The following is a 22963-nucleotide window of genomic DNA, read 5'->3' on the forward strand; positions in this document are numbered from 1 at the left end:
GGTGTGGCAGCTGTGTGCAGGGTTATTTTAGAAAGGAGCATGACTGAAGATAGCAAGAACATCATGGGCCTAAGTAATCTTGATAGGCCTCAAGTTTTGGAAATATTTCTTAGAAACAGAAACTCAGGGTTTATCTTACAGTTAAAAAAATTTGGGGGTGCTTGGCTGGATAGAGCATATGTCTTTTGATCTCAGGGTCATGAGTTCACACCCCACGTTAGGCATAATTAAAAAAAATCAAAAGTTTTACTTTATCTGAGAAACAACTGATTCCATATAAACTCCATTATTCTCTTACACTATGATCATTTACAATTCTTATGTAAAGCTGATTTTGCTGCAGAGCATTTATTTTTCAGTTATGCAGCTTCTCTGTAAATGTAAAATGAATTAACATGCATCCATTTTTGTTTTGTAGAATATAGTCAGTATAACGCTCTGAACGTTCCACTCCACAATAGGAGACATCAGGTAATGATGATGTTTTTATTTTCAGCGATGTGTATGTCAGACTTTTCAGAAACAAGAATTTATCGGTTTGGGCCTCTGTTTAGTGCACTAAACCATGTGTTTAACTTTTGCTTCACTTTGTCATACATTTTTAAAAAATTGCATAATCTGCTGTTCATTGAATTCATAAATAATACAGATTTTTGTTCTCTCTCATCTGATAACTTTAGAATGGAATTATGGGATGCAATAATTTTGTGAGTCCTACTTTTCTTGTAGGTTGGTGGACTTGTGCTTATATGGTCTAGGTTAAGTGGAAGAGGTCTATTTTCTAAAACTGGTGGCATTCTAATTAGGAGGGAATATTAAAATCCAAGTGGGAGCAAATAAATTTAAATTAAGGAATAATTATACTAGAATTTAAGTGTTTTCTCTAAAAGGGGACTTACTAAAGTTGTTTGAGAATAGTAATTGGAGAGTTGACTTTATATACTTTCCATTTAAAAGCTGAAGATGCGGGACATTGCTGGGCAGGCCCTGGCTTTTGTTCAAGATCTTGTGACGGCTCTACTGAACTTTCACACCTATACAGAACAGAGGATTCAGATTTTTCCTATTGATTCTGCCATTGACACTATATCTCCGTTGAATCAGAAGGTAAAGTTAATTCAGGATACCTTTCTTTGCCCTGAACAAGTAGGAGGACACGTTATTTCTTTTCAGACCACTACTGTGCATCAGCCAACTACCATGGAGGACATGGAAGAAAACTGTAAGTCACAGTCTTTACCCTCAAGATAAAATATGGCAAACATGGAGATTCTTAAGAAATTAAATAGTAGGGGGAAGTGTGGGTGGTAAGATCAGTAAGTGGAGTGAGGTCATCAAGGAGGGAAGATTGCTGTTGGTGGTAGTGTCTGGGAAAGCTTCTTTGGCGATTTGAATGGGCTTTGAAAAATGAGCGGGAATTGAATAGGAGGAGAGAAATAGAATGGGTGTTTTTTTCCTCCAGAAGAGGATATAAGACATGAGTAAAGTCATGGAGTTAGAAGGCATCATGAAGTGTGTGTTGGGGGGGTGGGGCGGGGGGAAGGGAGCAGTGAACAATCTGTTTTGGCAAGAGTGTCAAGTCTTTTAAGTGGAGAAGTGGGAGGTCAGGTTGCACAGAAAAAAACATGGCTCTGGACTCTAGAAGGCCCCTCTGGGCAGGCCAAGGCCCAGACTTTTCACGTCGTATGTAGGATGGAGGACTTCAGTAGTTTTTTGACCGGGATGTGGCATAAGGAAAAGTGCATTTTATTGTTGGAAAAGTTAATTTGCTGGCATTTTTCTCTTTCTCTTTCCTTGTTTATACTCTCTGTGTAACTTTCTTCATTGGATATGTTTAAATTAAAAAAAAAAATTTTTTTTAATGTTTATTTATTTTTGAGAGAGACTGAGACAGAGCATGAGTGGGGCAGGGGCAGAGAGAGAGAGAGAGAGAGAGAGAGAGAGAGAGAGAGAGAGAGAGACAGACACAGAATCTGAAGAAGGCTCCAGACTCTGAGTTGTCAGCACAGAGCCTGATGCGGGGCTCAAACCCACGAACAGCAAGATATGACCTGAGCCGAAGTCGGACGCTTAACTGACTGAGCTGCCCAGGTGCCCCTGGATATGTTTAAAAGCAAAAAAATATGTGTGGTATAGTTGACCCTTCTTGCTGGGGTATGGAGTGGGGGTGAGACTGCTTCTCTGCTTGATTTTTGGGGTATGTTCAGAGTGTGTGAAGTTTAAACAAGGAATAAGAAGAGGGCTAAGTGTTGTTCCCTTCAGTCCTTTTTTTTGGGGCCTGGCAAATTTTGTTCCTTCCTTTCCTTTTTTCTCCCCAGCTGGTTCTTTTTTTTTTTTTTTTTAACGCTTATTTATTTTGAGAGAGAGAGAGAAAATCCTAAGTAGTCTCCATGCTGTCAGCACAGAGCCTGCCGCAGGGCTCAAACTCACAAACCATCAGATCATGGCCTGAGCAAATTTAAGAATTAGATGCATAACCACTTAACAAACTGAGCTACCCAAGCCCTCCCACCCCTCCCCGATTCCCTGCCCATCTAGTTCTAATGAAAGGATTTACGATAGTTTGCAGGATCACCTTTTACTGAAAAGGAAAAATAAACAGTGAGTGTATTAGTTAGGTATTGCTGTGTAATAAATTACACTAAAACTTAGTCATTTAAAATGACAAACGTTTATTATCTCACACACTTTCTGTGGGTAAGGAATCAGGAGAAAATTAGCCTGGTGGGCTTTGGCTTATGATCTTTCATGAGGTCAGTCAAGAGTCAGCTGAGGCTGTATTCATCTAGAAACTTGCCCGGGGTGGGGGGATTTGCTTCCCAGGTGGCTCACTCACGTGGCTGGTGAGTTAGTGCTGGTTGTTGGCGGGAAGCCTTGGTTTCTCAATGAGAACACCTCTCCACAGGGCTGCTTGAGTGTCCTTAGGACACAGCAGTTAACTTCCCCTAGAACGAGGGATCCAAGAGAGAGCAAAGTGGAAGCCACAATGCCTATTGTGACTTAGTGTGGGTACTGAGTATCATCACTTCTACCATATCATTTTGGTCACACAGACCAACCCTGAAACAATGTGCTAGGTAGGGCACTACACAAAGCCAAGAATGGCCAAGGCCCGGATCAGTGGGGCTAGCTTGAAGGCTGGCTCCCACAGGGAGGAAATTGAGGGATTTTGCTGTAGATGTGTGCTCTTAAGTGCCCCCATAATGTGGTATTCTGAAATGAATCTGCCCCTCTTCCTACTTGGCTGATTCTTCTTCCTAGCTTGTTTTTCTGTACCATGCAGTGTTTCCAGGGATTGAATAGTGTTTATGTCCATGGATCCTGTAAGTACCTATTAGTGTAGCAAAAGCCTGGATTCTGAAGCCAGACTACTGGGGTCCCAGCCCAGTTCTGCCACTTTCTGTGTCCTCTTGGGCAATTTATTTAACCTCTCTGTGCTTCATTTTCCTGATCTTTAAAACTGAGGATAGAGTACATACCTCATAGGTATATATGTTTGAGGATTAAGTGGATAATACGTGCAGAGTACTAAGAATAGTGCCTGGGACGTAGTATGCACTCACTAATGGTTAGTTCTTGTTATCATTATGTCTTACACATAGGAAGACCTCAGGAGATGCTTGATTTTCATCAGTTTTGATCTGACGCCGTATATCTACTGAAGTTCATAAAGAATTAAACTTTGGGTCTTTGAAATATGCTCTTCAGTTTCACTGTGGGAAAAAGCTTTCAGATGACTTGGGTAGGGAAATAGTGCTGCAGCATTTTAATGTGGTTATATTTTCTTTTACACTTCTATAATATCAAAAAATATATTTCACTCATTACTGGTTCTTTGTGCGTTATTGGAATTTTATTTTAGCTTGTTGCCGTATTAAGCCCACACAGGGAGAGTCACATTTGTTAGTCTTAACTTCCTGAAGCACTTCATTAACTTTGAAGAATTCATGTATTTCTCAATGTCTTACTTTCGGTGTTTTGGCCTGTGAAAGGTTCTATGTGCTTTCCCTAATAAGTCTGTATTATTGAAGGGGATTCAGAAACCACTTGTTAAAAGATGACCAGAGTGTTTAGACTTGTTCATAGAATCATAAAGTAGACATTTAGATGTGTAAGCCTAATGTTCAACTTCACAGGTCTAAAGATTGAAGTCCAGAAAGACTGAGATGCCCAGAGCCATGTATCTATAGTTTAGCGGGGGGGCCAGTTGAATCACATTTCTGCATAGTGAGATCTTACATTTCTATACTTAGAAATCAACATTTGAGCCATTATACAATACTCATTATACAGTAATTGAGATATTTTGTAGGTGAAAATTAACCTTTTTGCTTTTAAGTTGTCTAAATGCCTGTAGGATGTTTTTCTGAATTGATTCTTCATACTGAATTGTTCTTAAATACTAAACATCAGTGATGGTAATGAAAGTTTTTATATCCTCATGTTGGTGAGAATTGTATTTCTGGACTTTGTTAACTCTGAACATTGTCCACAGTACAAAAAAAAATCTGTCCTTAATAGACTTGTTTTTTAAAAAAGGTACAGGGGCACCTAGGTGGCTCAGTTGGTTAAGCGTCCGACTTTGGCTCAGGTCATGATCTCACTGCTTTGTGAGTTAGAGCCCCACATTGGGCTCTGTGCTGACAGCTCAGAGCCTGGAGCCTGCTTCGAATTCCGTGTCTCCCTCTCTCTCTCTGCCCCTCCCTTGTACGTGCTCTCTCTCTCAAAATAAATAAACATTAAAAATTTTTTTTTTTTTTCAACGTTTATTTATTTTTGGGACAGAGAGAGACAGAGCATGAACGGGGGAGGGGCAGAGAGAGAGGGAGACACAGAATCGGAAACAGGCTCCAGGCTCTGAGCCATCAGCCCAGAGCCTGACGCGGGGCTCGAACTCGCGGACCGCGAGATCGTGACATGGCTGAAGTCGGACGCTTAACCGACTGCGCCACCCAGGCGCCCCTAAAAATTTTTTTAAAGAATGAGATACATAACCTAAAAACCTTTCATACAGTTTTGATTTTCTTTTTTTTTTTTTTAACGGAGACCCCTGTAGAGAAGCAGGTGTTTGGGGAAGGCCTGTTGGTGCTGGTTGTGATGCAGTGTCCCCTCCCCATTTCCACCCATGCCTGGTTGTTAATTATGTCTCCCGGGCCCCCTTTCAAGTTCCTCCTTTTGGAATGAGATGGGGACTTGGGGATTGTATTTGGAACTATTAGAGGGGAGCATATCTGTTTTGTAAAAGCCAAATTTCCCAGAAAAATTTCCCAAAAAAGTTTATTGCAACTCAGTTGAGTCCATTTACAAATCTGTTGGTATTTTCCAGTGATGTAACTCCCAATTCTTTCCCTTCTGTATTTAGTTCTCACAGTACCTTCATGAAAATGCATCCTACGTCCGCCCTCTTGAGGAAGGAATGCTTCATTTATTTGAAAGTATTACTGAGGATACTGTGACTGTCCTGGTAATTTTCTTCTGTGTTTCACTTCTGGAAGTGGAGGCTCTCTTTGTCAAATAACACTATTAACCATGAAATTATTTTTCTCTTCCAGGAGACTACTGTGAAATTGAAAACTTTTTCAGAGCACTTAACCTCTTACATATGTTTTCTTAGGAAGATTCTTCCTTATCAGTTAAAAAGGTACTTAATCCTTGAGGGCAAGGAATTTGGGGAATTGTGGGGTGTCACCTGACCTGTGCTGGAATTAATAAAATAGAGACAGGTATCTCTTGTGGTCTGCCTGATCTTTCTGCATCATAGCCAATTTGGACTTTTACGAAAAAGGAAAATATGGCTTGAGCAGCATAAACTTCTATTTAAGAAAATTTGTTGTGCATCTGTTAGGGTTTTTTTGAGTAGTTCTGTACTGTGGTTACTGCTATAATCACATAACAGTATGAATCCATGTTTTCAGTGATTGTGAATCACACATTTATTGAAATAATTTCAGTTTTATCTTTTTGCTGTAAACAAAACCCCCATTTAGATGGGGGTTATAATAGTTAGCTTCTACGATTGGACCTGTAATCATTAGGTTTCTTCAAGGTGGTCTTTTCTTGTTTTTATTATTGGTGATGTTTATAAGTTACAAACTAAAAATTTTGTGTATGTGCTCCATCCCTGGTAGAAGATGTCATTATGTAACCTTAAGTATTCTTTGTTAAGTATTTCTGGAAGGGAAAGCGAAAATAATCTCCGTAACTGGAAATTTGATATTGCTTGTACATTTTGATATTTTTGGTCTAAAACTAACAAGACCTCCATCTAAATCTTTTCATCCTAAGATTTAGCCTTAAAAAAAAAGAATACAACTGGAACACAAGAGAAACAAGAACACAGATGTATTATAATATATTGTAGAATAAACTTTAGAAAATATGTAGATAACTCATATGTAAGTAACTCACTTAGAGATTTTGAAAATATACAAGTAATTATGGTTCATTAATCCTTATAAAACTAAAGTAGTAGGTTTTACTTTTTTAAAAATGTATACTTTCATTATTTGAAACATTTAATATGTGTTAAAAGCCATTTTATTTCCTAATTAAATGTTATTTAATTCTTAATTAAAAGTTATTTCAGTAACCAAATTTTATGATTTGTTGGTATGATAGAATTTTAGGAATCAAGGAGTTAGGACTTTAATAATTATGAATTACAGTTTCATTCAGATTCTTACATCTTATGGTTCAGTATAGTTAAAGTTTTTTGAAAATTGATTCTAGAAGTTTAACACTAAATTGAATATACCTTATTGATCTGGCTTATGTTTAAGAGGAATCTGAGAACCACTGCAAAAGTGGTATTTACTACTTGAAACACTTAGGCATTTTTATTTTACCTTAATTAATTTTTTCACTATTGAGTTTTTAGAAACATTGGATAAGACCTTTCTTGATCTTAGATTCCTATTTTTGGAATGTTGTTCCCTACCCCATCATATATTTATGTTTTTAGGCAACTTTTCATCATTGGTTTCAAAACCACTTTAATTGACAAGATGGCATGTTTTTTAGTTGTAAACGGGCTTAGTATTAAATGAAGCTGTCTGCTATAAAGTAGAAAAAGAGACATGGCAAGGTCGAGGAGGGAGATATGTTTATTTTTCCTGTGATAATAACTCTTCTAGCTTTATATAAAAAGCATTTTGCTTGATTACCTGCACATTTTATTTTTTAAATTTTTTTAACGTTTATTTATTTTTGAGAGACAGAGACAGAGCACGAACAGGGGAGGGATTACCTGCACATTTTTATAAAGTACTGTTAAGAATCCACCTGTTTTTTTAACCTTACAAATACATATACTATAAAGGTTTCTTAATGATTGACTCTCTGCTGGTTCCTGGTCAGTTCTCTTTAGGAAGTCAGTCTATGAGATATTTTTCTCCTCAAAATATTTTTGTATTCTTTTTCTTCTCTTTTCTTTTCTTTCTTTTCTTCTCTTTTCTTTTTCCTTCCTTTCCCTTTCCTTTTCCCTTTCCCTTTCCCTTTCCCTTTCCCTTTCCCTTTCCCTTTCCCTTTCCCTTTCCCTTTCCCTTTCCCTTTCCCTTTCCCTTTCCCTTTTCCTTTTCCTTTTCCTTTTCCTTTTCCTTTTCCTTTTCCTTTTCCTTTTCCTTTCAGCTCTGTGCCCGGTGTGGGGCTTGAACTCATGACCCCAAGATCAAGAATCACATGCTCTATCACCTGAGCCAGCCAGGCACCCCTCCTCAAAATATTTTTTTCCTCAAAATATTTTTAAGAGAAATAATTTTGTGCTGTTCTCAGAATGGAAAGACAATGGACACCTGCCTTTTTTTTTTTTTTTTATTTCCCATTTAGTCCTCTGTTACTCCTTTGACATTTGCAGCCAACAGGTATGTGTATTACGGTTTAAAAAACGGAACCTTATAAATGAGATAAATTTTTTTTTCTTTTTTGTAAAGTTTTCTCTTTGGATCTAGTTGTTTGAGAATTGAGAGGATTTATTGTAGCTATTTGAAAATCGTTAGGATGCTCACTTTTGAAAAATCTGCTCATTCCTAGTTTAGAAGAAGAATGTGAATCTTCTCTTTGCACATCTGCGTTGAGAGCCAGGAATCTAGAGCTGTCTCAGGACATGAGAAAAATGACAGCTGTGTTTGAGAAGCTGCAGACTTACGTTGGTCTTCTCGCCTTGCCAAGTATGTTTGTTTGTTGCTCATGGTTCAACCTGAAGAACTGAGAGTACAAGAAGCTGGAGAAGGAGATGTTTAGTTTGTTTGAGCAGGAAGAATGCAGGATCTAGAGTCAGAAAAACTTGAACTCAAGTCCCCCAGCCCCTTACACGTTTATGGTCTTGGGCAACTTGCTTTATCTCTCTGTACCTGTCTTCCCATTTAAAAATGGAGGTAAAATGATTTTTAAGTTAAATTAAGAATGTACAGAATCAGGCATTGAAGACATGCATTAAATATTAATTTCCTTTCTCACCATCTTCTTTTTAAAAAAAAAAATTTTTTTTAATGTTTATTTATTTTTGAGAGACTGAGAGAGAGCACGGGCAGGGGAGGGGCAGAGAGAGAGGGAGACACAGAATCCAAAACAGGCTCCAGACTCTGAGCTGTCAGTACAGAGCCTAACACGGGGCTCAAACCCATGAACCATGAGATCATGACCTGAGCCGAAGTCGGACACCCAACTGCCTGAGCCACCCAGGCACCCCTCACAATCCTCTTTTTTAAATGCAGAGGGGCAAAGCATAAGAATTTGTAGCAACTTCCCAACAAGTAGAATAGGAGGGGGGGGAGGTTTAGAAGTAAAAATATCATTTGTTTCCCTTTCGTCTAATTTGAGGAGAATATTTTCAGGTAATTGAATGGATCTCAGTTTAAGCGATGTTTTAAGAATGACATGATTTTTCTAGAACTGTGATTTGTTTTTTTTGTAACAGCTTTAATGTGATATAATTTACATACCATACAGTTTACCCATTTAAAGTATAACATTCAGTGGTTTTTAGTATATTCACAAATATATGCACCATCATATATCAAAGTTAATTTTAAAATATTTTCATCACTTCAAGCAGAAACCCTGTATACTTTAGCTATCACCTTCTTTTTCCCCTGTTCCACCCCTCCTTGGCTTTAAGCAACTACTAACGTACTTTCTGCTCGTAAGTTTGCCTATTCTGAACACTTTGTATAAACAGAATCATATAACATGGTTTTTTGTGACTGCTTTTTTTTCACTCAGCGTAATGTTCTCAAGATTCACCCAACAGGAAGCATGTATCAATAATCCATTCCTTTTTATTACAGAGTACCCTCCCATTGTAGAGATATACCACATTTTATTTACCTATCAGTTGATGCTTTCTATTGTTTTCCACCTTTTGGCTGTTATGAATAGTGATACTATAGATATTTGTGAACAGTGTTTGAGTGGACTAGCTTTCATTTCTGTTGGGTATATACCTAGGAGTGGAATTGCTGGGTCATATGGTAACGACTATACTTAACTGTTGGAAGAACTGCCATACTGTTTTGCAAGGTGGCTTCCTACCAGCAGGGTTCTGATTTCTCCACATCCTCACCAATACTTGTTATTATCTGGCTTTTTGATTTTAGCCATCCTAGTGTTGTTATTCAACTTTCTGAGGTGGTGTCTCATTGCTCTTTTGATTTGTATTTCCCTGATGTCTAATGAGGTCAAGCATCTTTTCATGTCCTTATTGGCCATTTGTGTGTCTTCTTTGGAAATAGATTTATTCAGATCTTTTCTCCATTTTTCAGTTAGGTTGTCTTTTTATTATTGAGTTGTGTTATTTTATTTTTATTTTTTTTATAAAATTTTTTTTTTAATTATTTTTTTTTTGAGAGAGAGAGAGCTAGAGAGAGAGCAAGCATGAGCTGGAGAGAGGCAGAGAAGAAGACACAGAATCTGAAGCAGGCTCCAGGCTCTAAACTGTCAGCACGGGGCTTGAACTCATGAACTGCGAGATCATGACCTGAGCTGAAGTTGGACGCTTAACTGACTGAGCCACCCAGGAGCCCTGTTTTTAAAATTTTTTTTTAATGTTCATTAATTTTTGAAAGAAAGAGAGACAGAACATGAATATGGGAGGGGCAGAGAGAGAGGGAGACATAGAATCTGAAGCAGGCTCCAGGCTGAGCTGTCAGCTTAGAGTCCGATGTGGGGCTCAAATCCATAAGCCAAGAGATCATGACCTGAGCCAAAGTCAGATGCGTAATTGATGGAGCCACCCAGGTACCCCTGTAAGTGTTCTTTATATACTCTAGATACAAATTCCTTTTTGGATATATGATTGGCAATATTTTCTTCCATTTTGTGGGCTTTCTTTTCACTTTTTTATGGTGTCCATTGAAGCACAAAAGTTTTTTAATTTACATGAAATCAATTTATTTTTATTTTATTGTTTGTGCTTTTGGTGTCTAAGAATCCATGGTCAAATATGAGGTCATAAAGACTTACCCCTATGTTTTCTTCTAAGAATTTTATAGTTTTAGCTTTCGTGTTTAGGTCCTTGATCCATTTTGAGTTAATTTTTTTTATCTGGTGTGAGGTGTATATCTAGTTGTCTCAGCGCCATTTATTGAAAAGACTTTTTTCCCTATTGAATGACCTTGGCACACTTGTTAAGAATCAGTTGATCATAGGTTTATGGATTTAATTCTAGACTCTCAGGTTTATTCCATTAATCTATATATGTGTCAGTCCTATGCCAATACTATATTGTCTTGATGACTGTTGCTTTTGGGTAAGTTTTGAGATCAGGAAGTGAGAGTCCTCCTAGTTTGTTCTTTGTCAAGATTATTTGAGTATTCTTTCTTTTTTTTTATGTTTATTGATTTATTTTGAAAGAGAGGGAGGGAGAGAGAAAGAGAGAATGTGAGTGAGAGTGAAGGAGGAGCAGAGGGAGAGAATCCCAAGCAGGCTCTGCACTGTCAACGTGGAGCCCAACACAGGTTTTGAACCCACAAACCATGGGATCATGACCTGAGCCGAAACCAAAGAGCTGGAGGAGTGACTGAGCCACCCAGGCACGTCTGTTTGACTATTCTTGTTCCCTTGTAATTTCATGTAAATTTTAGAATCAGCTTGTCAGTTTCTACAAAGAAGTCAGCTGGGATTCTGACAGGGATTGCACTGAATCTGTAGATCAGTCTGGGGAGTTTTGTGGGTTGAATTGTCTCCCCAAAGTACGTGAAATTCTACTCTGGTATCTGTGTATACAACTTTATTTGGAAATAGGATCTCTGCAGATGTAATCAAGGTAAGATGAGGTCTTACTAGTTTAGGGAGAGCCCTGTCAGTCCAGTGACTACCATCCTTATAAGGAGAGATTTGGAGACATACAGAGACACAGGAGAGACTCAGGGAGGCCATATGAAGACCAAGGCAGGGATTGGGGTTAATCCTGCCATAAGCCAAGGAACATGTGGGCCAACAGAAGCTGGGAGAGGCAAGGAACTATTCTCTGGAGCCTTCAGCGGAAGTGTGGCCCTGTTAGCACAGCTTTGATTTCAGACTTCTGGCTTCCAGAACTGTAAGAGCGCTGTTTTCTATGGTTTTAAACCACTCCCTTTGTAGCACTTTGTTACGGCAGCCCTGGGAAACTCACACAGGGAGTATTGCCATCTTAATAATGTTAAGTTTTCTGGTTCATTAATAGGCTGTATTTTTGCATCTAGACAGACCTTCTTTAATTTTATTTTGTAGTTTTTCAGAGTAATCACCCTGATTACTTGTTGTTTCTCAGGGGGTTTAGCCATGGGCAGGCCCACAGTCGCCCTGGGTAACAGTGGTTTTGTCAGGGCCCTTTCCCAGTCTTGTTCCTTCTTTTTTTTTTTTTTTTTTTTAATTTTTCTTTAATGTTTAATTTAGAGAGAGAGAGAGGAGGAGGAGCAGAGAGAGACGGAGGTGCAGAATCCTAAGCAGGCTCCAAGCTCTGAGCTGTCCACACAGAGCCCAACGTGGGGCTTGAGCTCACAAACTGCCAGATCATGACCTGAGCCAAAGCCGGATGCCCAACCGACTGAGCCACCCAGGCGCCCCTGTTCCTTCTTTTTTTAAAAGTTTATTTTGAGAGAGAGAGAGAGAGCACGCGCACGAGCACTAGTGGGGGAGGAGCAGAGAGAAGGTGAGAGAGAGAATCCTAAGCAGACTGTGCACTATTGGCATGGAGTGCGATGTGGGGCTCCAGCACAGGGACCTTGAGATCATGAACTGAGCCCATATCAGGAGTCTGATGCTTAGCCCACTGAGCCACCCAGGCGCCCCTCCTGTTTTGTTTCTTAATCACGTGGAGGATAAACTCCACTGATTGCTGACTGGCTGCTGTCTTGTTTTCAACAATGCCTTTGGGGCATAAATTGCTTCACAGATGATCCAGTTAAATTTGGGCTTTTTTTTTTCTTTTAAGTTTATTTTGTGTGTTTGTGTGTGTGTGTGTGTGTGTGTGTGTGTGTGTGTGAGAGAGAGAGAGAGAGAGAGAGAGAGCGAGCACACGCATGAGAGCATCTGCACCTGTGCGCACGGAAGGGGCAGAGAGAGAGGTAGGGAGAATCCCAAGCAGGCTCCATGCTGTGAGCTCAGAGGGCCTGTGGAACTGCTCATGCTGTCATGCCAGAAGTGGAGCTCTGATATTTGAATAATGGTGTTTTTAGTGATGTTCAACTAATAATCATGTATAGGGAAAGGAGAAATTGAGAAATGTGTCCTGAAGTTACAAGGTGAAAATTCAACTTTTATTGCAAGAAGAATCATAAAATATGTAATCCTACTTAGCAATGTAATTTTGGTTCTTAACCATTAAAAATATTTGTGGATGTGGGTAATGCAGATGAGTTGGATGTATATTTATCACTCTTCTATCTGAATGTGTTTGCAAAGACTTCAGGAGCCATTATTTCCAATATATCACAAGCCATCTTTATTTTCTCTCTTCCCAAGAGTAGAGGAGGCAGGTGAGCTCTCAGGTTTTTAGGCGAAGTCTTCTGGGAAAATGCTTAGGCTTGTGATTTTGGTTTCCTAGGTACAGAGCCAGATGGACTCCTTCGGACGAACTATAGTTCTGTCTTAACAAATGTTGGTGCTGCTCTGCATGGATTTCATGATGTCATGAAAGGTGAGGTTTGGAAAGAACATAAATAAGCTGAAAACCTTCATCTCATTTTCTCAGATCTGCCCAAATGAGATTAAACCAATACCACCAAGGCTAATAGACCCCAGAAAAAGGCTTAGTAGCATTTGGCTTATGTTGAAGTGCGCAGCTCACTGCCTTCTGTTTTTTCCATCTGCTTCATTTCAGAAGGTAAACACAGTGCTGAAGAGAAACCCTTGTGCACAGTACTTTGGCCAAAAATACATTGCAGTGATTTAAGGCAGGTGTGTGAATTTTATCAAGCCAGACATGCTATTCAGAGGCATTTAGCAAAATACTTTGCACTTGTTAGAGCCCAAGCATGAAGGAGTTGAGGAATCCAGGGTTTAAAGTTCCAAGAAAGAATGTACTCACTTTCCACCATCCTGTGCATTTTTAAGTTTAAAGTGCCCATTTTAATTCCCTCCTCTCTCTCTCCCTCTCTGTCTCTGCCCGTCACTCACTTGCACCCACTCTCTCTCTCTCAAAAAAAGTAAAATGAAATAAAGTACCCATTTTAAGGCCTGTTTTCTTCAGGGGAGACTTAAGGAGTGGAGGTCTGGTTTTAAGCTTTGATTAGTTTTTAATTGCTATGTACAAAGAATATAGTCGGCTGAAGGACATTTCATATGCTTCTTAGCTAACTGTGATCCTGAGTCGACTTTTCAATCTGTGGGTCTGCATGGCTTCTAGGTTTTTTTCTTCTTTTCCTTTTGAAGAGAGTTGGGGTAGGAGAAGGAGGAAAGGGCAGAAGCAATTATTGGAAATAGCCCAGATTAATAATAGCCTAGATTATTCACTGTGGTACTTAGGTAACAATTAGGGACCAATTACTAGTTTCACAGAAAATAATTTTAAAACCTTAAGGCTGTTGGAAAGCATGTACAAGATGGGTGTATTCAGGCTCTCTTGTAGGTTGGCATGTAACCTCCAGCACTGGGAATCATTCAGTCTTAGTGTCAGCAGTATTAGCTAGCACTGTCTTACCGTTCAGTATGGAGAATATACCTTTCTGTGGCTCGTCTCCAATTATAAGGAATTTAAAAAATCACTGTACTTCTAGGGCTAGCCGTGGCTGTAGGAATCACAGCTTGAATAGACAGTCTTGGTGCCAGATGACAAGAGTCAGCCCAAACCCAGCAGAACTAGTCTGCTGTGTAGAGGACCTAAGGGCATGGTGCCTTTTTCCTGTGCAGCTTTTGGTTTGGGAAGTTAAAACCTAGCTATGGTCCTCTCTTCCAGGACTTTAGTTAACCCAGAGCTAGGCCATTGAAACCATAGGTAGCTGTTGCTACAGTTTTTGGTTTTAGTTTCTAAATTTTGCTATGCTGATATTATTATTTGTTCTTGCTAGCAGTTTCTCCAGCATTCCTATAAAGAATGGGTGAGAGCAGTGGAGGGTTGCTATCCAATAAGAGGGGTCTTAAAGCTTCCTTTACATTAAAAAAAAAATCTCGATTTTATTTATATTTCTATTTTAATTAATCTATAATATACAGAGTTTTATACAGATGCTTTCTTTTTTTAAGATTTTTTTTTTAAGTAATCTCTCGACCCAGCATGGGGCTCCAACCTACAACCCCGAGATCAAGACTCAGATGCTCCATCAACTGAGCCAGCCAGACACCCCTATTCAGATGCTTTTATTCAAACATTACATAAGATTAAGACACCAAGTGGTCCAAATCTAAGAATGTTACTGTTTGTTATTTGGGACATGAGCTAATGGAACTTATGGGAGGATCAGAGGCACCCTCCACCCTGAACCCCCTTAGTTCCTCCATTTGTTTCTGTCCTTGAAAACATAACGTAAAGAGAGAATATTGGAAAACATGAAGGGTGGTTGGCAAGATTATGGGGTCCTGTTACTAGGTTTACAGTTTAAATCTGTCTTTTTATTTAACTTGTAAGACTGGTGGGTATCTCTCATGGAAACTCAGAGTGAATATCAACTGGCATTAACAGAAGAAGCTTTATGTTTCAGAGAACTCTCATTTCAAGCCTCTTCCCTTCCTGCTTTGCCCTGAATAATTGCTTGATCTAAGTTAGAAGGCAGGCAGGTGTCATTGTAAAAAGAGAGCTAGAGATATATTAAAATGTCTGTCCTAATGGATTTAAAATAGGAGTGAATTAATCTTTTAACAAGTGAATTGAATTAATCTTTTAACAAGTGAATTCTGAGGGAGAATTGTTATTTTTTTAAAGTTTATTTATTTTTTTTTTTGAGAGAGAGAGCGTGAGCACAAAAGGGGAGGGGGGGTGGAGAGAATCTCAAGCAGGCTCTGCACTATTAGCTCAGAGCCTGATGTGGGGCTTGAACTCATGAACTGTGAGATCATGACCTGAGCTGAAATCAAGAGTTGGATGCTTAACTGATTGAGCTACCTAGGCTCCCTGAGAATTGTTGATTTTTAGTCTCAGGTCTAAAGCAGGTAGACTCATAGGAAACATAAGAGAAAAATAAATCTCTGGGCTTAGGTTGCATGATTTCTTTGTTCTTTTTGGATTTAAAATTTAATGTCAAGGAACACCCTAAATAATTGAAATATTTCGACTTGATAAAGAGTACACAATTTGATTAGGAGAATTACTGTTGTCAAACTGCAGTGGCACAGGTCCAGTAGAAGCCATGTAAGTATTCATAGTATTATATGACTTTCATTAAGTATCCCAGTCACCTGCTGATCACCTAAGATTACTGCCAGCCAAGTTGTATCATAGTTTTGTGTACTTCTAGCAAAATTGCGACCAAACCTTTCTGTGGTGTGTAGAGAGAAAATGTCTGTGTTAGGGGCTAGCAAGTTCAGTATATAAGAGTGTTCAGTGTTCAAATCAAAAAAATTTTTTTAATGTTTATTTTAGAGAGAGCGAGCGCGTGCATGTGAGCAAGTGGGGGGAGGGGCAGAGAGAGAGGGAGACACAGAATCCGAAGCAGGCTCCAGGTTCCAAGCTCTCAGTACAGAGCCCAGTGCGGGGCTCGAACTTATGAACTGTGAGATCATGACCTGAGCTGAAGTTAATGCCCAACTGACTAAGCCACCTAGGTGCCGCCAGTCGAATTTTTATTCACTTGGGTATCTTATGAATATATAGAGGATAATCATTTATTTTTGAAAACGTAAATATAATAGTAATATACTAATTAGTTGATTCTTTTGCTGTGGCAACTGTAATGTAAGGTGTTAACAACAGGGAAAACTGGCTAAAAGATATACAGAAAAGTCTCTGTAACTTTTCTGTGACTCTAAAACTGAAAGTTTACATATATGTGCATATATGTATATTAAATATATAACTAAAACAATTCCCCAGTTTAAAAATTTTAGTAAAAATAATTCTATTCAGGGGCGCCTGGGTGGCGCAGTCGGTTAAGCGTCCGACTTCAGCCGGGTCACGATCTCGCGGTCCGTGGGTTCGAGCCCCGCGTCGGGCTCTGGGCTGATGGCTCAGAGCCTGGAGCCTGCTTCCGATTCTGTGTCTCCCTCTCTCTCTGCCCCTCCCCCGTTCATGCTCTGTCTCTCTCTGTCCCAAAAATAAATAAACGTTGAAAAAAAAATTAAAAAAAAAAAAATAATTCTATTCATAAAACAGTGATTTTGTGTTAAAATACCATGATCATATCAGGTTAAATATCAAAAACCATTTCTTTCTAGTCTTATTTCTTTTTAATTATCCATAATCTAGGATTAACTAGACTTCTTGATTCTGAATAAATGCAGTTCTCTGCATACACACCCATTATAAAAATTAATTTTCATATTTTGTGATTTATTTTTAGCTTTGTTGGTAGGGATAATTAGTGCTGTTGTACCTGAAGTATTCTAAAAAATTCAGAGGAGAATGAATTGTAAACACTTTATTATTTAAAAATATAATTACCCTTCCTTATAAATCAGTGTTGTCTTAAGATTCTCCCATTATCCCTTATTTCCAGGACAAAATCATTCTTTCTCAGAGACCCAGAAAACCCCAACCTTAAGTCATTTGGACGGTTTCACCTACTGCAATTTCTCCTCATGCTTTTTATATTTAAGTCTCTCCTGTGCTTTTCTAACCACAGGCCTTTGTTGTAATATTCTGGGACTGGAGGCAGTAGCACATGAAGCCATACACTGGAGGATTCAGTCCCAGTTTGGCTGTGAAGATCCTTGTCAGTGTTTGTTAGGGTGTGTACTGGCAGACTGACTAAGGTCCAGTAAGGATTGCAGGAGATTGTGTTGGTCATTCTCTTCCAGCCTCATGGTTAGCTTATATAAGTACAAGATGAATTCTCATTTGTGCCTGCCAGACTATTAAAACAGCGTTTTTAACTGGTAAATACTGGTCAGGGTCATTTACTCAACACTAGAATAAGAGCAAACACTCGAAAGAGGGAGAATCAGACCCTTAAGCTGGTGACTATAATAGAGACATCAGGATGGTGTTAAGAGACCCTCACTTGGCTCTATTCTCTCCACATGGATTTGTGACCTAGTTGATACTCAGGACAATCCCGATATATTTGGGACCATTTTTTGGTCATATTTACTGTGTAAGTCTCTAAAAGCAGATATGAGAGTGAACGGGCTGGTTATCTGTATGCAACTTGTGTATGGATGGTAATAGTTTTCATTTGATTGCTTTTATAGATATCTCTAAACATTACAATCAGAAAGCTACAATAGAGCATGAACTTCCAACAGCAACACAGAAGCTCATTACAACTAATGACTGTATCCTGTCCTCAGTAGTAGCATTAACAAATGGAGCAGGAAAGGTAAGTTTTCTCTGGTTTATATTGACATTAAATTTAATTCTTAGGTAAGCTCCTTTTTTTTCCTTCCTTAAATGACATAGGAAAATTAATCTGTAAAGGAAGTTTGGAATATCAGACTTTTTTGTAAAATAAAGTTGTCTCCCTTTTCCTTCCAACTGCCCAATATTTAAAGCAATAGGAGAGTGACTGTTTAGCATTCGTGATGAGTAAGTAGATCACTCACAGTTTATTTTTTAGTGAGATATTTGATGATCAGTGTACATCTTTGTATATATCAAATGTCTGCTGTATAGAAATTGGGAAATTACATAAAAAGAAAAACGAACCAATAAAACCTTCATTAATATTTTGGTTTTTTTCCTTCCTGGTTTTTTGTTTTTTGATAACACTTGTCCTAATGCTACCTCTGTGGTTTTGTTTCTTAACAAGAACTTTTAAGGTGACTTTGAACATATGTCTTTTCATTGAACCATTAATATTAGATAATAATTATTTGGGTCATTAAGCACTTAATTATTATGATAAACTGGCCAAAATGCATTTTCTCTAAAAATTCTGTCTTGGATATTCTGGCTTCAGCAGCTGTGACATTGTCAGTATGTGTTCATGTGGCTGTCATCAGCACCTTTACTGATTCTTATTTCTCTGGGAACTACCCATATATGTGTAACCAAAAGGACTGTATTCAGAACTATCTTAGCCCATTTATTTCTGTGGATGCAACCTAATTTCTCAAGGAAATGTTAATTTCTACCTGTGTTTATATACCATTATTTTTCTGACAGGTTGCCCATAACAGGAACACATTTTTTTTCAGGTAATTAAGTTAACCAGAAGTGATCACCGATCATATTACATATTCAGTGTCCTCTTTCTCATCTTTCCCCGACTCAGACTGGTCTTTGTGACACTTTGCAGTGCTTGGGGCCATAATTAGAGGGTGTTATCTTTGGGTTCTGTCAGCGCACAGATCTGTGCCTCCAGGGTTCCTCAGCCAGAAGACCATCCCAGCTGTACCCTCTTGATCGCTTGCATCTACAGGCATGCTGAAGCTTTCTGAAGATAATTCTGACCTTGATTTAATTAAGAAAAATTCTGGAAGAAGAGAATGTTAGCACTTTAGAGGCGTTTCTGCAGTTTCTAACTTTTATGAAAATTCTGAAATATTAAATACCTTTATATAAGCTAATTTTAGATTTGCTTTACCTGAAACCTTAAAATGTCTCAAGGGAAGGTATCTGATGGTGAAAAATTGTGCAATTTTTATAAGTTTTTTTTTAAAGTTTATTTATTCTGAGAGAGAGAGAGGGAAAGAGAGAGACAGAGGGGGAGGGAGAGAGAGCGATAGAGGATCCCAAGCAGGCCCCGCACTGTCAGTGTAGAGCCCGACGCAGGGCATGAACTAAAAAACCACGAGATCATGACCTGAGCCAAAATCAAGAGTCAGACGCTTAACCAACTGAGCCACCCAGGCACCCCTAAAAATGGTTTTTAACTGAAGTAAGTATCTGAACTAATGTTAGTTGGTGGCAGCTTAATATCTAGCTAATGTGATTTGATTAAACTAAATTTTATGGTATATAATTTTTAAAAGCCCAGTAGGAAAATGTAACATATGCATATTGAAGAACATTTAGAAAATGTACAAATACTAGAAAGAGGAAAGAATGTAAACCTCACCATATATTGCTGTGACCTAAAATGCAAATCCTGGGTATATGATTATCCATGTCATTTACAAGGAATATAAAGCTCAAGACTTTTAGAATCCTTTATTTTCTTGAATACTACCTAGTGTAGAATTTCCTTTGACATAGTAAAATACTAATGAAAAATAAAATCTTTCAGACCATTAGTGATTGCTTGCTTACTTTCTGGCCAATTTTTGCCAAGGTGTAGGATACTTTGTTCCATAAGTCACTTCTTATTTATCAAAATAGGATATTCTTTAATGTATCCAGCACTTTAGTTTTTTTGGCTAATAACCTCAGACATTTTTATTTATATCACCATTTCATACAACACTATAAATGCAAAGTCATGGCTCAGTCATGGGTCTCTGTGCCTGCTTACACAGTCTTTATTATATTTGTAGATCATAAATTGAGATTTACAGAATTAAATTTAAGTAGAGTTATCATATTCAAGATGCTGTGTCCTGTCTCATGTTGGAATTGGAAACATTCAAAGTTAAAATACAAATGGAATATATAAATCCAAACATGCATATTTTGAGACTAGTGGCAGAAATTAATGAGGTAAATGGCCCATGAACATCATCCCCAGAATAAACCCGAATCAGTCTTGGTTTTCAGAAAGAATAGAAATTGTCTAGGTTAAGACATGTCAGAAGTCTGGTCTCAGTCTTTATACTGGTATTGTCTTTCTATTACAAATCATTGCCCTAGGAATTCTTCCCAAGTAAATAAATGTGGGCTTTTGGCAGGTGTTGAAATTTCATTTCCATTCCGGCACCTTTAACTTTGCTTCGAAAACTATTAGGTCTATATTTTAGATACATGATTGGAAAACAAAATCTATTTTCTTGTCACACTTGATTTAGATTGCATCTTTCTTCAGCAACAATGTGGACTACTTCATTGCTTCTCTGAGCTACGGGCCTAAGGCAGCGAGTGGCTTCATTAGTCCTCTTTCAGCTGAGTGCATGCTGCAATACAAGAAAAAAGCTGCCGCCTATATGAAGGCTCTGAGAAAGGTTTGTGAGCTCCTGTTAAATTAACCTCAGAGGAAAAATCAGGAATCATTCCAGAGAAGGGCAATAGTTTTTCCACATTTCGTTTTGTTTAGATTTTACACAGTTGGGGGGCACAGGTGGTTGGTGAGTATTGGGGGAGGTCTTTGGGGAGGAGAAGGTGACAGAGACCCAAACCTCAATTAATGTGTGATCTATGCATAGGCCATGTTGAACTCATGTCCCCAAGTGTCTAGAATGAGGCAGCCAGGCAGCCAATAAATATCAAACTTCAGAAATCTCAAATTTGTAGAAATAGAAAAAAATTGAAATACATTTATAATTTTTTCCTGAGTATAAGAATACAAGGTCATTGCAAGCAGAAATCAGAAGGTGTAACAGTGCATAAAGAAGAAGAAAATTACACACCAATTCCCACCCCCCAGAGGTAGCTACCCTTAATTTTGTTGGAGTATATCTGTATCCAAAAAACTTTAGTGCATGTGTGTACACACGCACACAAGGAAACACATACATGTATGTGCTATAAAAAGCAAAGTGTATCTGGATACATACCCTTCTATTTCATTTTACTTTTTTATTTCAATTTTTTATTTAAATTCTAGTTAGGATATATGGTAAAATGGGTTTCAGGTGTAGAATTTAGTGATTCATCACTTAAATTTAACACCCAGTGCTCATCACAAGTGCCCTCCTTAATGCCCATCACCCAATTAGCCCATCCCCTGCCTACCTCCCCTCATCACTTCTCAGTTCTCTGTAGTTGAAGAGTGTCTTATAGTTTGCCTCCCTCTCTCTCTCTTTTTTCCCCCTTCTCCTATGTTCATCTGTTTTGTTTCTTAAATTTCACATATGAGTGAAATCATAAGGTATTTGTCTTTCTCTCACTGGCTTATTTTGCTTAGCAGAATACATTCTTGCTCAATCTGCATTGTTGGAATGGCAAGATTTCATTCTTTTTGATGGCTGATAGTCCATTGACATACACTGTTTTAGAATATTGTTTTTGTGGATATAAAAATTGTGATTTTTAATACATCAAATAATACTTTCTATAAATATAAATTGTTATCATTTTAATACCTTTATAGTATTAAATCTATAGTATTTCATTCTGTGTGTGATAATTTAATTAACTAATCCATTGCTCATGGATATTTAGGTTGTTTCCTATTTTTCACTGTTATATGCGGAGAAACAGTAGATATTCTTGCACATGCAACTCTAACTTTGTGCATTTTTTACCTTTTTCCTCCTTATTTTTTTTTACTTTTAGGTACAAATAATGCCTAAACATATTCTTATATTACATTAGAGCATTACATGTATAGTCCCTAATTCCACTCTCTCGCCAGAGGTCACTATAGCTATCAGTTTGGTGTATAACCTTCCAGAATCTTGGAGCATTTATGCATCTGTATAAACTTACAGACAATATACAATGTATAGAATTTTCTTTCTTTTTTCAACTGAAATGCTTGTTTCATTGTGCAACTTGATTTTTTCTTTTTTTTTGACTTTTTAAGTTTTATTTATTTATTTTAAATGTTTTATTTATTTTGAGAAAGAGTGTGAGTGGGGGAGGGACAGAGAGAGAGAGGGAGAGAGAGAATCCCAAGCAGGCTGTGTGCTGTTAGAGCAGAGCCCATTGTGGGGCTCACTCTCACAAACTGAACTGTGAGATCCATGACCTGAGTTGAAAGCAAGAGTTGGACACTTAACCAACTGAGCCACCCAGGTGCCTTGATTTTTTTCATTTAAAGTGTCTTAGATGTGCCTGACTGGCTCAGTTTGAAGCGTGGGAGACTCTTGATCTCAGGGTCATGAGTTTGAGCCCCACATTGTGTATACAGATTATTTAAAAAAATTAATTAATTAGAAAAATGTTTTGTTAAGTGTATAGAATTGTCGAATCACCATATTGTATATCTGACACTAACATTGTTCTTCAACTATGTATTTAAAAAAATATTTTTTAATGTTTTATTTATTTTTGAGAGAGAGAGAGAGAGAGCGTGCATGAGCAAGTGGGGGGAGGCGCAGAGGGAGAGGGAGACCCAGAATCAGAAGCAGGCTCCAGGCTCTGAGCTGTCAGCACAGAGCCCAATGCAGGGCTCGAACTCACAAACTGTGAGATCATGACCTGAGCCGAAGTTGGATGCTTAACCGACTGAGCCACCCAGGTGCCTGCATCAACTATACTTAAAAAAAATGAAGAAACAAAGAAAAATTAAAAACAAATAAAATGTTTTAGAGACCTATCTGTATCATTACATATGGTGGCTACTATATTCCTTTTAAATACAGCATAGAATCTTACAATATGTATGTTTTGTGGCTCATTTAGATATTCCTTATTGGTGGG

At 38.1% G+C, this 22963-nt stretch overlaps 1 protein-coding gene across 4 annotated transcripts in view; it reads left to right on the plus strand.

The window, feature by feature from the left end:
- The window catches only part of PPP1R21 (protein phosphatase 1 regulatory subunit 21), a 64027-nt gene that overhangs the window by 21269 nt on the left and 19795 nt on the right, over positions 1 to 22963 (plus strand). For 3 of the 4 annotated variants that reach the window (XM_047068074.1, XM_047068076.1, XM_047068077.1), the window contains exons 8-15: positions 419 to 471; positions 958 to 1107; positions 5363 to 5464; positions 5553 to 5641; positions 8029 to 8165; positions 13022 to 13114; positions 17758 to 17885; positions 20449 to 20601. In XM_047068074.1, coding sequence (XP_046924030.1) covers positions 419 to 471; positions 958 to 1107; positions 5363 to 5464; positions 5553 to 5641; positions 8029 to 8165; positions 13022 to 13114; positions 17758 to 17885; positions 20449 to 20601 — 905 coding nt within the window. The remainder of the gene's footprint in view (positions 1 to 418; positions 472 to 957; positions 1108 to 5362; positions 5465 to 5552; positions 5642 to 8028; positions 8166 to 13021; positions 13115 to 17757; positions 17886 to 20448; positions 20602 to 22963) is intronic. The other variant, XM_047068075.1, reaches the window with a different exon arrangement.

This window comes from Lynx rufus, unplaced genomic scaffold, assembly GCF_022079265.1.
Source record: "Lynx rufus isolate CCGP_SWC_20201006 ecotype Redwood Valley unplaced genomic scaffold, mLynRuf1.p SCAF_8, whole genome shotgun sequence".
NCBI classification, from domain to species: Eukaryota; Metazoa; Chordata; class Mammalia; order Carnivora; family Felidae; genus Lynx; species Lynx rufus.